General features: G+C 45.9%; 3 protein-coding genes across 9 annotated transcripts in view; 2 read left to right on the forward strand and 1 right to left on the reverse strand.

Annotated features, from left to right (window-relative positions):
- Window positions 1-17256, forward strand: part of LOC110534616 (oocyte zinc finger protein XlCOF7.1-like) — a 1104347-nt gene that overhangs the window by 1013389 nt on the left and 73702 nt on the right. The window lies entirely within an intron of this gene.
- Window positions 1-17256, reverse strand: part of LOC110534627 (zinc finger and SCAN domain-containing protein 22-like) — a 231841-nt gene that overhangs the window by 79000 nt on the left and 135585 nt on the right. The window lies entirely within an intron of this gene.
- LOC110534729 (sal-like protein 4) lies at window positions 844-10475 on the forward strand. Its single transcript, XM_036934495.1, has 6 exons — window positions 844-1299; window positions 1666-1796; window positions 3002-3166; window positions 8131-8283; window positions 8501-8612; window positions 8964-10475. The coding sequence occupies exons 1-6, from the start codon at window positions 1017-1019 to the stop codon at window positions 9920-9922; spliced, it is 1803 nt and encodes a 600-aa protein (XP_036790390.1). The 5' UTR covers window positions 844-1016; the 3' UTR covers window positions 9923-10475.

Genomic DNA, 17256 nt, shown 5'->3' on the forward strand with positions numbered 1-17256 from the left:
GGATGTACAGAGAGCTAATATTAATAATATGTATGTGTAACAGTATAGACTTTACATCCGTCCCCCTGATCTGGGCGCGAATCAGGGACGCTCTGCACACGTCACCCTCAAAGCATCGTTACCCATCGCTCCCCAAAAGCCGCGGCCCTTGCAGAGCAAGGGGAACCACTACTTCAACGTCTCAGAGCAAGTGACGTCACCGATTGAAACGCCACTAGCGCGCACCACCGCTAACTAGCTAGACATTTCACATCGGCTACACACGTAAATCTCTCCTGGCCCAAAGTGGAGGAGATATTGACTTCATCACTACTTGTCTTTGTGAGAGGTTTTGACATGAATGTACTGAGCTGTCTGTTTGAACTACTTGCACACAGCTTGGACAAACATGCATACCCCGCAAGACATTCCACCAGAGGTCTCTTCACAGTCCTCAAGTTCAGAACAGACTATGGGAGGCACACAGTACTACATAGAGCCATGACTCGATGGAACTCTATCCCACATCAAACCATGTGTTTGATGTATTTGATAACATTCCACTCCAGCCGTTAACATGAGCCCGTCCTCCCCAATTAAGGTGCCTCTAACCTCCTGTGGTACAATCCAATAAATGATAGGATTACACACACAAAAACCATTGTTGACCATTTAGGCTTTAAAAAATAAAACAAATAAATTAAATATAAATACTTTAAATTATTCTTTCTATGATAACTAGTATTAAAATATATAGATAATTGTGGACATTTTCCATTGTTTTGGCACAATTATTCATTCGCAAAGTGTACGGGACTCTTATTCAGAAGAATTCCAAAAATCCGTGACTCGGAAGTACTTAGTTCTTCTTGCCTGTGTCACAGTTTCTGGACCAGAGTTTTGTATTGCCTTTGGTCGGACTTTTGCCCAAACCCCAGTGTCCGATTACAATTTCCACGTTAGCGTTTTTAAATTCGCGTTGGAGATAGGACTTGGTTGATAGATGTTATTTAGGCAACGCTAGCTAGCTGCTTACAATGGCTAACTGTATGGTTTTCCACACTCAAATAGCCTCCGTCATGGAGGTGCTAGCGAATGCAGCCGTGTCAGAGATCTGTAAACTCGTAGACGACGACTATGCAGTGTTTCGTTTGGAAATTTCTCAAAGCCAGAAAGAAAACAGGACATTGCGGAGGAAACTACAGCTACTGGAACTGAAGATGGCACGGGAGCGCGCAGAGAGGACAATGCGAGAGCGCGTCCTCGCAAGTCGTCCAAGAAGTGTCAAGATTCTCGACCAGTACAGAGGAATAGCAAGAGGTACATTTAGCAGAAGGCCAAGACTGCCAGGCTTAGCGCCCTGTTCCCCTCAGCGCACGTGTGGATTTACATGTGTTAAGTACACATGGTTGCCCAAAATTGGGTGTTGGTCAGTTTTTGGATTGCATGGAGTAATTCCCCTGATTCCTTTGTTCAAGATAACTAAGACACTATCCTATTTTAACCAGATTCTTGATTTACAACATTTCATATTATTTACTAATTGAAAACAATATGATGCATGGAACATAATCAATCGATCTATAAATAGTATATCAAGAAGTTATGAGAAGTGTTACCTTACATACAATGTCAAAACTGTCAATAGTGTACCTAACCACCTCTATTTCCCCCAATCACTCTCAGGTGAAGGACATCTCACTGGAGGCCACAGAAGCTTTGTGAAGCCAGCTGGACACAATACATGGAGAGATGACCAACCAATCACAGTTGATGAAGGGAGTGGAACCTCAACCCAGCACATTATCATAATAGAGGTTAGTATAATAGTATTGCATAAAATGTTTTTGTTACTTTGTAAATCAAATGTGGCCTGTTTATTTCCGAAAGGCTCCTCTTCAGCTATTCACTTGCTTACAGTGGATTTGGAAAGTATTTAGACCCCGTTTCTTCTACATTTTGACACGTTAGTCTTATTCTGAAATTGATGAAATCATTTTTTCCCATCATCAATCTACACACAATACCCCATAATGGCAAAGAAAAAAACAGAATTTTAGATTCTTCTCTCAATGTCTAAAAAATAAACTGAAATATCACATTTACGTAAGTATTCAGACCCTTTACTCAGTACTTTGTTGAAGCACCTTTGGCAGCGATTACAGCTTTTGAGTCTTCTTGGGTATGACGCTACAAGCTTGGCACACCTGTATTTGGGGAGTTTCTCCCATTCTTCTCTGCAGATCCTCTCAAGCTCTGTTAGGTTGGATGGGGATCGTTGCTGCACAGCTATTTTCAGGTCTCTCCAGAGATGTTCAATAGGGTTCAAGTCCAGGCTCTGGCTGGGCCACTCAAGGATATTTAGAGACTTGTCCCGAAGCCACTCCTGTGTTGTCTTGGCTGTGTGCTTAGGGTCGTTGTCCTGTTGGAAGGTGAACCTTCGCCCCAGTCTGAGGTCCTGAGCAGGTTTTCATCAATTATCTCAATGTACTTTGCTCCGTTCATCTTTCCCTCAATCCTGACTATTCTCCCAGTTCCTGCCGCTGAGAAACATCCCCACAGCATGATTCTGCCACCAACATGCTTCACCATAGGGATGGTATTAACCAGGTGATGAGCGGTGCCTGGTTTCCTCCAGATGTGATGCTTGGCATTCAGGCCAAAGAGTTCCCATCAGACCTGGGAATCTTGTTTCTCATGATCTGAGAGTCCTTTAGGTGCCTTTTGTCAAACGCCAAGCGGGCGGTCATGCGCCTTTTACTGAGGAGTGGCTTCCGTCTGGCCACTCTTTATTTTTAATACATTTGCAAACATGTCTAAACCTGTTTTCACTTAGTCATTATGGGGTTTTGTGAGTAGATTGATGAGGAATTTAGAATAAGGCTCTAACAACAAAGTGAAGGTGTCTGAATACTTTTGGAATGCACTGTACCTCTACATCCTCATTTATCTCGTGAGACTTCCCTATGACATTGTTATTCAACTCATGTACCGGTAATAACCTTCTCTTTTCTTGTGTTAGTCTGCCGATACAGAGGCTGCAAGTCCTGGGGTTAAGCAGGAGATGGCTGAAGGAGAAGAGGACCCACGGCACAGCAGAGACAGCCAGACTGTAGCGGCTGGAGCGCCCCCTGTAACCACGGAGGACCCCACCACCGCCCCAGCGCAGCCCAGCAGCATCACGGAGGTCAGTGGAACGTCGAGCACCATCTTCAAGACAGAGACATGCCCCAAGACTTCAATGGTGCTGGGGCGACTGGGCTGTCCTGCTCCCCACTCAGAGTATTTACTTCACGGTAACCTGACGACGGTTCTGTCCCATCAGGACTCCGGTGACGTGTTACAGACTGTCAATGATCCGTCCTGTTCATACGCTACAGAGACACAGATGATACCTGGTGACATGCCTGTGGGCTTAGATACACAGACTAATCCAATGAGAGGGGACTGGAACCAGTACAGTAGTAGTGTATACTCTGAAGGGCGCCTAGGTAAGAAAGGGGAGGGTCTGGTCGTAGATGAGGTGACTGTGAAAGTGGAGGATGACGTTTCTCTGACATGGAATGCAGACCAGACTCACTTAGGAGAAGGACACTCGCAGGGCAACAGCAGTGATTTCTTAGACTACAGGGAAAGCTTAGAGACCAATCTAAATGTTGGGACCCACTCCCCTTTACATGCGTTCAGGGATTGCGACCCAGTGTCCACGTCAATGGGGTCTTCTGATTCACACAGCCATGTCCTTTTCGATCAGGTATTGAATTCAAACGACGGGGTCAGAGCCCAGGCTCGGGGAGGGGGAGCAACATCAGGCAAAAGTAAAGAGAAACGGTTCCTCTGCATGTTCTGTAACAAAGGCTTCAGCTGCCCCCAGAAGGTGGAGATCCACCAGAGGGTCCACACAGGGGAGAAACCCTACAGCTGTACCCAATGTCACATTCGCTTCGCCCAGGCTGGTGACCTGAAGAGGCACCAGAGGGTCCACACAGGGGAGAAACCCTTCAGCTGTACCCAGTGTAACATGCGCTTTGCCCATGCTGGCAATCTGAAGAGACACCAGAGGGTCCATACAGGGGAGAAATGATACAGCTGAGCCCAGTGTGAGAAGAGATTCTCCTGCTAGCAGCAGCTGAAGATGCACCTGAAGATCCACACTGGAGAAAGGTGGTTCGCACTGCAGGAAGAGGTTCTTAGAGAGGAGCTACCTCAGGATACACCAGCAGAAAACCATTCCAACTTGATTGCTTCTGACGTTTAGATCAAACCCTGCATTAAAGACAGATTAATTGGAATGTTGCTTCCAGACATTGTAAAATATACACTGAGTGTACAAAACATTAGGAACAACTGCTCTTTCCATGAATCCAGGTGAAACCTACAGTATGATCCCTTATTCATGTCATTGGTTAACTCCACTTAAATCAGTGCAGATGAAGGGCAGGAGACAGGTTAAATAATCTTTTTTTGTTAAGCCTTGAGACAATTGAGACATTAATTGTGTATGTGTGCCATTCAGAGGGACAAAATATTTAAGTGCCTTTATACAGGGTATGTAAGTAAGTGCCAGGCACACCGGTTTGAGTGTGTCAAGAACTGCAACGCTGCTGTTTCCCGTGTGTATCAAAAATGGTCCACCACCCGAAGGACATCCAGCCAACTTGACACAACTCTGGAAGCACTGGAGACCTTTGAGTCAATGCCCCAACGAATTGAGGATGTTCTGATGGCAAAAAGGGGTGTAACTCCATATTAGGAAGGTATTCCTAATGTCTTGCACACTCAGTGTATAAGGCATATATATAAGCCTAACAAAATGTATTTGAACTGTGTAGGCCAGTGGTTCCCAACTCCAGTCCTCGAGTACCCCCAACAGCACACATTTTTGTTGTAGCCCCAGACAAAAAAAACTGCTGATTCAACTCATTAACTATGTTTCCATTACATTTGTCCAGAGGTTTTTCATTGACATTTAGAAAGTGTGCGTAGAAAATAGATGTGGCAGTTGTCTATTGCGGTGCGTTTCCATTGAACTGTCTTGTGTCGATCAAAAACAGCAGACGTAATACACATCAAAAAAAGGACCTGTCCAAAGTTTGGACACACCTACTCATTCAAGGGTTTTTCTTTATTTTTACTATTTTCTACATTGTAGAATAATAGTGAAGACATAAATGGAATCATGTAGTAACCAAAAAGTTAAACAAAACAAAATATATTTTAGGTTCTTCAAAGTAGCTACCCATGGCAGCTTTGCTCACTCTGAAATATCACATTTATATAAGTATTCAGACCCTTTACTCAGTACTTTGTTGAAGCAGCTTTGGCAGCGATTACAGCCTCGAGTCGTTTTGGGTTTGACGCTACAAGCTTGGAACACCTGTATTTGGGGAATTTCTCCCATTCTTCTCTGCAGATCCTCTCAAGCTCTGTCGGGTTGGATGGGGAGTGTCGCTGCACAGCTATTTTCAGGTCTCTCCAGAGATGTTAGATCGGGTTCAAGTCCGGGCTCTGGCTGGGCCACTCAAGGACATTCAGAGACTTGTAACGAAGCCACTCCTGCGTTGTCTTGGCTGTGTACTTAGGGTCGTTGTCCTGTTGGAAGGTGAACCTTCACCCCAGTCTGAGGTCCTGAGCAGGTTTTCATCAAGGATCTCTCTGTACTTTGCTCTGTTCATCTTTCCCTCAATCCTGACTAGTCTCCCAGTCCCTGCCGCTGAAAACATCCCCACAGCATGATGCTGCCACCCCCATGCTTCACCGTAGGGATGTACCAGGTTTCCTCCAAACGTGACGCTTGGCATTCAGGCCAAAGAGTTCCATCTTTGTTTCATCAGACCAGATAATCTTGTTTCTCATGGTCTGAGAGTCCTTTAGGTACCTTTTGGCAAACTCCAAGCGGGCTGTCATGTGCCTTTCACTGAGGAGTGGCTTCCGTCTGGACAATCTACCATAAAGGCCTGATTAGTGGAGTGGTGGAGTGCTGCAGAGATGGTTGTCCTTCTGGAAGGTTCTCCCATCTCCACAGAGGAACTCTGAAACTACTTTAGAGGCCCTTCTCCCTCGATTGCTCAGTTTGAGTCTTGGTGGTTCCAAACTTCTTCCATTTAAGAATGATGGAGCCCAATGTGTTCTTGGGGACCTTCAATGCTGCAGAAATGTTTTTGTAACCTTCTCCAGATTGTTCCTTCAACCTCATTGCTTGGTTTTTGCTCTGACATGCACTGTCAACTGTGGGACCTTATATAGACAGGTGTGTGCCTTTCCAAATCATGTCCAATCAATTGAATTTACCACAGGTGGACACCAATCAAGTTGTAGAAACATCTCAAGGATGATCAATGGAAACAGGATGCACCTGAGCCCAATTTCGAGTCTCATAGCAAAAGGTCTAAATACTTATGTAAATAGAAATAAAAATAATTTTGCAAAAATGTCTAAACCTGTTGTCGGTTTGTCATTATGGGTTATTGTGAGATCTGGTATCGTAAAAAAATATATATTTTAGAATAAGCCTGTAACGTAACGATGTGTAAAAAATCAAGGGTTCTGAATACTTTCTGAAGGCACTGTATATAGCAACACCTCCCCCATAAGCATTTATGTCTCTTCTATGGATGTTATATCCTTGTAATTGCTACTGCTGTATCATCAGAGGAATTATCTAAGTGAGTCTCAGAAATTGCTAATATATGAATGCTATCTGATGTTAGCAAGTTATTGATTTCATTAACCTTATTTCAAAGGCTACATATATTGAGTAATTTCTTTCCTGGGTAGCCTCTCAGAGACAGACATAAAATAGAAAAGAACAAAGTAAGAGAAAAAACGAACATTCAGCAGTCCATTAATCAGTGTGTGTGTGTGTTTGCTGCGGGTGGACAATAAGCTTGTCATAGCGGATGTAAAGAATGTACCCACACGCTTTGGCAGCTTTCATGGCCGGGTCAAGTTATTTTCTCTTCTGTCCCACAGCTTCAAAAAATGTGAAGAATTTTGAAGAGAATTATGGCCAATTGTTGGTTAATCCAGGTGTGGAAAGCTCTTAGACTTACCCGAAAAGGCTCAAAACTGCCAAAGGGGATTCTAACATGTATTGACTCAGGGGGTTACATACCTATCTAATTATGATATATTAGTGTTTTATTTTTCCTACTGCTAGAATTTTTCTTCTACTTTGACAGAGTATTTTGTGGAGATCGTTGACATTTTTCTCTTCAATTTAATCCATTTTAATCCTACTTTGTAACACAACAAAATGTGGAATAAATCAAGGGGTCTGAATACTTTCTGAAGGCACTGTAAATGAGGTTCCCAAATGCTTATTTCATAACTTCCATTCAACTACTTAATTTCTTTGCCAAGACACTTTTAATGAGAAAATTCATGTAGTTTATCAAGCAGATTTGTAGTTTAGACGTGGTTTTCATATGGTGTATTTAAACTTGTTTATGTTTAATAAACACTAGACTTTCTAAGACTTTCATTGAGACTCTCTTTTGTATATTACATCTGATACCACCCTATTTTGCATATACCCGACAGCGCTTTATAACTAAATATACAGTGAGCTCCATATTGGGACAGTGGCAATTATTTTTTATTTTTTTGGCTCTGTACTTGAGCACTTTCAATTATAAATGATACAATGACTATGAGGTTAAAGTACAGACTGCCCGTTTTAAACTGAGGGTATTTTTAATCCATATCGGGTGAACCTTTTGGAAATGACAACATTTTTTGTACATAGTCTCCCCATTTTAGGGGACCAAAAGTAATGGCACAAAAAAGTGAGAAGGTTAGAGGAGCACAAATATCATACACCCCCCAAAAATGTGTCACTGTCCCAATATATTTGGAGCTTACTGTAGCTACACATACCCACACACTAACAAACCTACTGTACACGTCAAAATAGTTTAGTCAGGTTTGTCTGATGACTTTTGACTTATCATAGCCAACTTATTTTTACCCACAACATCATATTTATGTTCACCATGATGGGTTTAACAACAATGAAGTTATTCTGTAACTACAGTGTAGCACTCAAACGTAGTGGGGATGGGTAAACACTCCATGTTGAAAGTGTGTTTATCTGTGTGTACATACCTGAGGGAGTATGTCTGTGTAATCTGTATCACCTGTCTCTTCTAGGAGGAGGAGGGTCCAGAGGTGCTGCTGGTGAAGGAGGAGGGTCTGGGGAACCCTGAGGGGACCATAGTCATGGAGGACAACCAGACTACACCTCCTCCTGAACCCACAGAGGAACCAGCTGAGCAGCACAGGACCATACACAATCTCACTGAGGTGAGCCCACTGTGAACTACTGTCTGAATGGTATTAGATCAGCTGGTACCATGCCATAGAATTAGTATTAAACCATTAGTATTGTATTAAATCAGCTAACATGTTTTGAATTGTACTCATAGCAGTCCCTCATTGCCCAATCAGATTGATGCTCCATAGCAGGGTGCTCATATCAGATTTCTTGATCCAACATCCTCTCACTCTGTTTCTCTTACAGTCAGTAGACATGGAGGATGGGAAGCCTGATCTGCTGCTGGTCAAAGAGGAGACAATAGAAGACGGACCAGAGAGTGTTGATCTGCTGAGTGGACTAAAGATGGGGGAGCAAGGTAAGGGAGAAATACATACACCTGCTTCTATACCTGCATTGCTTGCTGTTTGGGGTTTTTGGCTGGGTTTCTGTATAGCACTTTGAGATATCAACTGATGTAAGAAGGGCTATATAAATACATTTGATTTGATATAGCCTAGATACAGTAATAGATCTTCAATGGGAATAGTGATGCACCTGTCTATAATTGATTTTGTTCATTCATAGAATGAAATCAATACAACTTATGTTTACATATAAAAGCACACATTATAATGTATGAACTTGACCAGGTAATAGACTGAAAAAACTCCATATGTAGAATTCTCTGCCATGTTTGTAAAGTCTATTCTCTAACCTCTTCCTGCAGGTGGTTGGCTGGAGGCTAACAGAGGAAACTGGGCGACGATCTTGGATTCTAAGACAGGTGCAGCCAAGGGCCCGGTGGACAACATCACCGAGCAGGCCAGGACCACAGGCGACATAGTGGATGTCAGTGGAAGGGACAGCATCCTCAACTCTGGGCTGGTGAACAACACTGTTAACCACAACCAGAAACAGACAGTCGAACACAAAACAACAACCGATCATAGTCTCCATGACAACAGACTGGCTGAGACCAGGGTGAGGATTAGATTTGGTCTGCGGGGACAGGTAGGTGTCCGCATGCGGCAAGAGAGAACAGACACAGACTTGGCTAGTGATGCTCCATCCTGCTCCTATAGTTGTGATTCAGAGAGACTGATGGTGCCTCAGGTTAACGCTCCAACAGGTGCTGCCTTCAGCCTGCCTTCTATAGGATCTATCAACTGGAACATGGACCCTGCCACAACACAGACACTCCCTGGCATTCAACCTCCTCACACTCCCCTTATGTTAAACCAGACCTCAGACAATTCCAGTGCCTCAACACTAAATATCTACACAAGCCCATTGACAAATGACATTAGTTGTGACACTATCAGCAGATCTGTTGGCAAAGAGAAGCGCTTCCCGTGTTCGTTCTGTGGGAAAGTCTTCAGTTTCCCCAAACAGGTGGAGATCCACCAGAGGATGCACACGGGGGAGAAACCTTTCGGCTGCCAACTGTGCCGGGCCAGTTTCTCCCACTCGTCCAGCCTGAAGAGGCACCAAAGGGTCCACACAGGGGAGAAACCCTACAGCTGTCCGCAGTGTGAGAAGAGGTTTTCCCACCAGCACCAGCTGAAGAGGCACCTGAAGGTCCACACGGGAGAGAGGCCATTCACCTGTACGCACTGCGGGAAGAGGTTCTCAGAGGGGAGATACCTCAGGACACACCAGCAGAAAATGCACACGGCCCATGTATAGAGTACAGTGACATGTAATGTAGTACTAGTTTGTTTGTAGTTAATTCTGTTGATTTTGGATGCAGTAGGGAACTATATGAAGTGAACTGAGGAAAGAATGAGTATGATGAGGCAGAGTAGATGATATGGTGATGGATGGTGTCTGTAAAAATGCTTCACTGATGAAAAGTGACAACCTTGACCTGTTGTTTGATGCTGTTTTTTATAATGAGGAAATATTAGTGCCTTAATTCATGTTTACCTGACTAAGTATTGAACACATTTATTTTGGTTATTGAACTACAGAAGGTATAGTGGATTTACATCTGATAATGGAATTACATCTTGGGTCCCTGATCTATACTATACAGAAATTTATAATTATGGCTATGAATGTCATTCGCTTCATGGTGATGTATCCTCATTAAGTACACAAAGGTAGAGAAATATGTAATATCTGTATTTTGTGTGCCTGTCACAAATTTCCAATTGGAAATTAGTGTCTAGTTCACAATAATCTGTGATACTGGGTTGGTTTCATGAGCTGAAATAAAAGATCCCAGAAATGTTCCATATATACAAAAATCTTATTTCGCTCTAATGTTTTGCACAAAATTGTTTAAATCATAGCATTTCTCCTTTGTCAAGATAATCCACCCACCTGACAGGTGGGGCTGATTTAAACAGCATGATCATTACACAGGTGCACCTTGTGCTGGGGGCAATAAAAGGCCACTCTAAAATGTGCAGTTTTGTCACACAACACAATGCCACAGATGTCTCAAGTTTTGAGGGAGCGTGCAATTGGCATGCAGACTGAAGAAATATCCACCAGAGCTGTTGCCAGAGAATTAAATGTTCATTTCTCTACCATAAGCCATCTCCAACGTTGTTTTAGAAAATTTGGTAGTACATCCAACTGGCCTCACAACCACAGACCACGTGTAACCACTCCAAACCAGGACCTCCACATCCGGCTTCTTCACCTGCGGTATCATCTGAGACCAGCCACCCGGACAGCTGATGAAACTATGGGTTTGCAAAAACAGAAGAATATCTGCACAAACTGTCAGAATCTGTTTTAGGGAAGCTCATCTGCGTGCTCGTCATCCTCGCCAGGGTCTTGACCAGACTGCAGTTTGGCATTGTAACCGATTACAGTGGGCAAATGCTCACCTTTGATGGTCACTGGCACACTGGAGAAGTGTGCTCTTTACGAATTAATCCCGGTTTCAACTGTACCCAGGCAGATGGCAGACAGAGTGTATGGCGTTGTGTGGGCGAGCAGGATGCTGATGTCAACGTTGTGAACAGAGTGCCCCATGGTGGTGGTGGGAATATGGATGGAAATTTCAATGCAGAGAGATACCGTGATGAGATTCTGAGGCCCATTTTCGTGCTATTCATCCACCGCCATAACCTCCATGTTTCAGCATGATAATGCATGGCCCCATGTTGCAAGGATCTGGACACAATCTGCTCAATCTGTGCAATATAAATATAAATGTCCCAGTTCTTCCATGGCCTGCATACTCACCAGACATGTCATCAATTGAGCATGTTTGGTATGCCCTGGATCAAAGTGTACAACAGCGTTTTCCAGTAACTTCCCACAGCCATTGAAGAGGAGTGGGACAACATTCCACAGGCCACAATCAACAGCCTGATCAACTCTATGTGAAGAAGATGTGTCTCACTGCATGAGGCAAATTGTGGTCACACCGGATACTGGCTGTTGTTTTTATTCACTCCCCTACTTTTTTTAAGGTGTCTAACCAACAGATGCATATCTGTATTCCCAGTCATGTGAAATCCATAGATTAGGGCCTAATGCATTTATTTCAATGACGGATTTCCGTTACATATTACATTTCTATTTTTGTTCAGTGTAAATATGTGTTGACATTAGTTGGCAGGAGTTTTTCAACTTTTTACGGTTGCTGTTGTCTAAGATCAATCAAATTTATTTATAAAGCCCTTTTTACATCAGCCGATGTCACAAAGTGAGAGAGCTGATTGTTATGTTCTGTGTTAGTTTGTTGCTCAGACAGAGACTTCTTTGATGTCCGGTGTTAGTTGTTTCTCAGAGTTTTTTTTGTGAAGTAGTTTGTAGCCGGTCCTGCGGAGGTATGTTTATGTTCAAGGGACTGTTTTGATTATTGAAAGTGTGTATTATTCTGTTTCATTTTTTCCCAGGGGGGAGGGGAAGGCACCTAGGGAGTGCTTAGGCAAGAGGCCTGCGGATATACATAACCCATAGTATTTACTGTCTATACACACTAGGTAAGACCTGGGCGGACCACCCCCTGTATTTTGGTTAGCGCACCAGGTGGTGCTAAAAGACTAGGTAAGTAGTGGGTAGGCAGGTAAGGTAGGAGTGTAACGGTTTTCTTGGTGAGAAGGAGAGTCGGACCAAAATGCAGCGTGTAGATTTCGATCCATGTTTTAATGAACAAACGTAAAACACGAATCAATACAAACACTACAAAAATAAAGGACGTAATGAACGTAACGAAAACCTAAACAGCCTATCTGGTGAAAACACATAGACAGGAACAATCACCCACAAACACACAGTGAAACCCAGGCTACCTAAATATGGTTCCCAATCAGAGACAATGACGAACACCTGCCTCTGATTGAGAACCATATCAGGCCGAACATAGAACTAGACAAACTAGACATGAAACATAGAATGCCCACTCAGATCACACCCTGACCAACCACAACATAGAAATATACAAAGTAAACTATGGTCAGGGTGTGACAGTACCCCCCCCCCCCCAAGGTGCGGACTCCGGCCGCAAAACCTGAACCTATAGGGGAGGGTCTGGGTGGGCATCTGTCCGCGGAGGCGGCTCTGGCGCTGGACGTGGACCCCACTCCATAATAGTCTTTGTCCACCTCCTTAGCGTCCCTAGATAGGTGACCCTCCTAAGAGACAGCTCGGGACAGAGGGGAAGCTCGGAACAGAAGGACAGCTCGGGACAGAGGTAGCTCGGGACTGATGGGTAGCTCAGCACTGAGAGGAAGCTCAGCACTGAGAGGAAGCTCAGGCAGGTGGTTGGATCCGGCAGATCCTGGCTGGCTGGCGGTTCTGGAAGATCCTGGCTGACTGGCGGATCCGGAAGAGTCTGGTCGACTGGCGGATCCGGAAGAGTCTGGTCGACTGGCGGATCCGGAAGAGTCTGGTCGACTGGCGGATCCGGAAGAGTCTGGTCGACTGGCGGATCCGGAAGAGTCTGGTCGACTGGCGGATCCGGAAGAGTCTGGTCGACTGGCGGATCCGGAAGAGTCTGGTCGACTGGCGGATCCGGAAGAGTCTGGTCGACTGGCGGATCCGGAAGAGTCTGGTCGACTGGCGGATCCGGAAGAGTCTGGTCGACTGGCGGATCTGGAAGAGTCTGGTCGACTGGCAGATCTGGAAGAGTCTGGTCGACTGGCAGATCTGGAAGAGTCTGGTCGACTGGCAGATCTGGAAGAGTCTGGTCGACTGGGTCGACTGGCAGATCTGGGAGAGTCTGGTCGACTGGCAGATCTAGAAGAGTCTGGTCGACTGGCAGATCTGGAAGAGTCTGGTCGACTGGCAGATCTGGAAGAGTCTGGTCGACTGGCAGATCTGGAAGAGTCTGGTCGACTGGCAGATCTGGAAGAGTCTGGTCGACTGGCAGATCTGGAAGAGTCTGGTCGACTGGCAGATCTGGAAGAGTCTGGTCGACTGGCAGATCTGGAAGAGTCTGGTCGACTGGCAGATCTGGAAGAGTCTGGTCGACTGGCAGATCTGGAAGAGTCTGGTCGACTGGCAGATCTGGAAGAGTCTGGTCGACTGGCAGATCTGGAAGAGTCTGGTCGACTGGCAGATCTGGCTGCTCCATGCTGACTGGCTGCTCCATGCTGACTGGCAGCTCTGGCTGCTCCATGCTGACTGGCAGCTCTGGCTGCTCCATGCTGACTGGCTGCTCTGGCTGCTCCATGCTGACTGGCTGCTCTGGCTGCTCCATGCTGACTGGCTGCTCCGGCTGCTCCATGCTGACTGGCTGCTCCATGCTGACTGGCTGCTCCATGCTGACTGGCTGCTCCATGCTGACTGGCGGCCCTGGCTGCTCCATGCTGACTGGCGGCCCTGGCTGCTCCATGCTGACTGGCGGCCCTGGCGGCTCCTTGCAGACTGGCAGCTCTGGCGGCTCCTTGCAGACTGGCAGCTCTGGCGGCTCCTTGCAGACTGGCAGCTCTGGCGGCTCCTTGCAGACTGGCAGCTCTGGCGGCTCCTTGCAGACTGGCAGCTCTGGCGGCTCCTTGCAGACTGGCAGCTTTGGCGGCATCCTGCAGACTGGCAGCTCCTTACAGACTGGCAGCTCTATGCAGACTGGCAGCTCTATGCAGAATGGCAGCTCCTTGCAGAATGGCAGCTCCTTGCAGAATGGCAGCTCCTTGCAGAATGGCAGCTCCTTGCAGAATGGCAGCTCCTTGCAGAATGGCAGCTCCTTGCAGAATGGCAGCTCCTTGCAGAATGGCAGCTCTATGCTAACTGGCAGCTCTATGCTAACTGGCAGCTCTATGCTAACTGGCAGCTCTATGCTAACTGGCAGTTCTGAACAGGCGGGAGACTCCGGCAGCGCTGTAGAGAAGGAAGGCTCTAACAGCGCTAAACAGGCGGGAGACTCCGACAGCGCTGGAGAGGAGGAGGGCTCCGACAGCGCTGGACAGGCGAGGCGCACTATAGGCCTGATGCGTGGTGCTGGCACTGGTGGTACTGGGCCGAGGACACGCACAGGAAGCCTGGTGCGGGGAGCTGCTACCGGAGGGCTGGGGTGGAGGTGGTACTGGAAAAACCGGACCGTGCAGGCGCACTGGAGCTCTTGAGCACCGAGCCTGCCCAACCTTACCTGGTTGAATGCTCACGGTCGCCCTGCCAGTGCGGCGAGGTGGAATAGCCCGCACTGGGCTATGCAGGCGAACCGGAGACACCGAGCGCAAGGCTGGTGCCATGTAAGCCGGCCCAAGGAGACGCACTGGGGACCAGCTGCGTAGAGCCGGCTTCATGGCATTAGGCTCGATGCTCAATCTAGCCCGGCCGACACGCGGAGCTGGAATATACCGCACCGGGCTATGCACCCGCACTGGAGACACCGTGCGCACCACTGCATAACACGGTGCCTGTCCGGTCTCTCTAGCCCCCCGGTAAGCACAGGGAGTCTGCCCAGGTCTCCTACCTGGCGTAGCCATACTCCCTGTTAGCCCCCCCCCCAAGAAATTTTTGGGGCTGCCTCTCAGGCTTCCATCCGCTACGTCGAGCTGCCTCCTCATATCTGCGCCTCTCAGCTTTCGCAGCCTCCAGTTCTTCCTTGGGGCGGCGATATTCTCCAGGCTGAGCCCAGGGTCCTTTACCGTCCAGTTCTTCCTCCCATGTCCATTTCTCCAGGTGGTGCAGCCTCTCCCACTGCAGCTGCTCCTGCTGCTGCTGCCTCTGTTCCTTCTCCTGCTGCACCTTGGTGCGGCTACACTCCCCTGGTTTAGCCCAGGGTCCTCTCCCGTCGAGGATTTCCTCCCATGTCCAGAAATCCTTATTGCGCATCTCCTCGCGCTGCTCCTGCCTGTTGACACGCTGCTTGGTCCGTTGGTGGTGGGTGATTCTGTAACGGTTTTCTTGGTGAGAAGGAGAGTCGGACCAAAATGCAGCGTGTAGATTTCGATCCATGTTTTAATGAACAAACGTAAAACACGAATCAATACAAACACTACAAAAATAAAGGACGTAATGAACGTAACGAAAACCTAAACAGCCTATCTGGTGAAAACACATAGACAGGAACAATCACCCACAAACACACAGTGAAACCCAGGCTACCTAAATATGGTTCCCAATCAGAGACAATGACGAATACCTGCCTCTGATTGAGAACCATATCAGGCCGAACATAGAACTAGACAAACTAGACATGAAACATAGAATGCCCACTCAGATCACACCCTGACCAACCACAACATAGAAATATACAAAGTAAACTATGGTCAGGGTGTGACAAGGAGTGTCACGCCATGACCTTAGAGAGCCTTTTTATGTCTCTATTTTGGTTTGGTCAGGGTGTGAGTTGGGGTGGGCATTCTATGTTTTGTGTTCTATGTTATCTATTTCTGTGTGTTTGGCCGGGTGTGGTTCTCAATCAGAGGCAGCTGCCTATCGTTGTCTCTGATTGAGAACCATACTTAGGTAGCCTTTTCCCACCTGTGTTTTGTGGGTAGTTGTTTTCTGTTTTTGTGTCTGCACCAGACAGAACTGTTTCGCGTTCGGTCTTTTTGTTGTTCTATTAATAAATCATGAACACTTGGTCCACTTCTTCAAACAGCCGTTACAAGGAGAGGGGGGCTCTTTAACTTTTACTTTCTTTGCTTTGGTTCTGTCCAGACCCTTTTCCCCAAATTTACAATGTGAAGGAATAAATAAATTCCCAGTAAACGGTAAATTCTCTGCCTTTGTCATCCTTACCCAGTTGGCTTTTCATAGCCGATCATTCAAAGTTAGAGACAGCAGGTGCGGTAGAGAGAGAGTCCAAAACAGCAGGTCCGGGACAAGGTAGCACATCCACTGAACAGGTCAGGGTTCCATAGCCGCAGGCAGAACAGTTGAAACCAGAGCAGCAGCATGACCAGGCGGACTGGGGAACACAAGGATTCATCAGGCCAGGTAGTCCTGAGGCATGGTCCTAGGGCTCAGGTCCTGAGAGAGAGAGAGAAAATACTTAAATTCATACAGGACACCGGATAAGACATGAGAAATACTCCAGATATCACAGACTGACCCTAGCTCCCCAACACATAAACTATTGCAGCATAAATACTGGAGGCTGTTTTTGTGTGTATCAAATTTACCAGAGAGAATGAATAAATTAACGACTAATTGAGGAGTTTTGTTTTCATTTGAATAATAATATATTACACATTTCGTTGTAAATACATGGGTCTTATTGATAAAATGTAAATATTTAACTCGCTCCATAATAACTTCACAGAGTCACGCTCATAAACATTTTTGTGTAATAGCTTCATGAATTTAGCCAACAAGTTATTGCAAGGGTATTTTTGATTTAAGTGAATTTCTTTTACTTTATTTGATAAACAAAGTTTGTGGCGGAGTAACCAAGCGTTCTTCCATTCAATTTCAATAATTAATGCATTCCAGAAGAATTTCCTTCCCTCTAGGAGAAATCTTGTTCTTGGTGTTATTAAGTAAACTCTATTAATGTGTTATGACATTACTTATCCAGCAACCTTCTAACTTAAGATTTGCATCTATCTTGACATGTTCTCCAAAGCACAAAATGAGATGTAATTGATTAAGTCCTGAAGGTATTGCTT

Source organism: Oncorhynchus mykiss, chromosome 10, assembly GCF_013265735.2.
Source record: "Oncorhynchus mykiss isolate Arlee chromosome 10, USDA_OmykA_1.1, whole genome shotgun sequence".
Classification (NCBI taxonomy): Eukaryota; Metazoa; Chordata; class Actinopteri; order Salmoniformes; family Salmonidae; genus Oncorhynchus; species Oncorhynchus mykiss.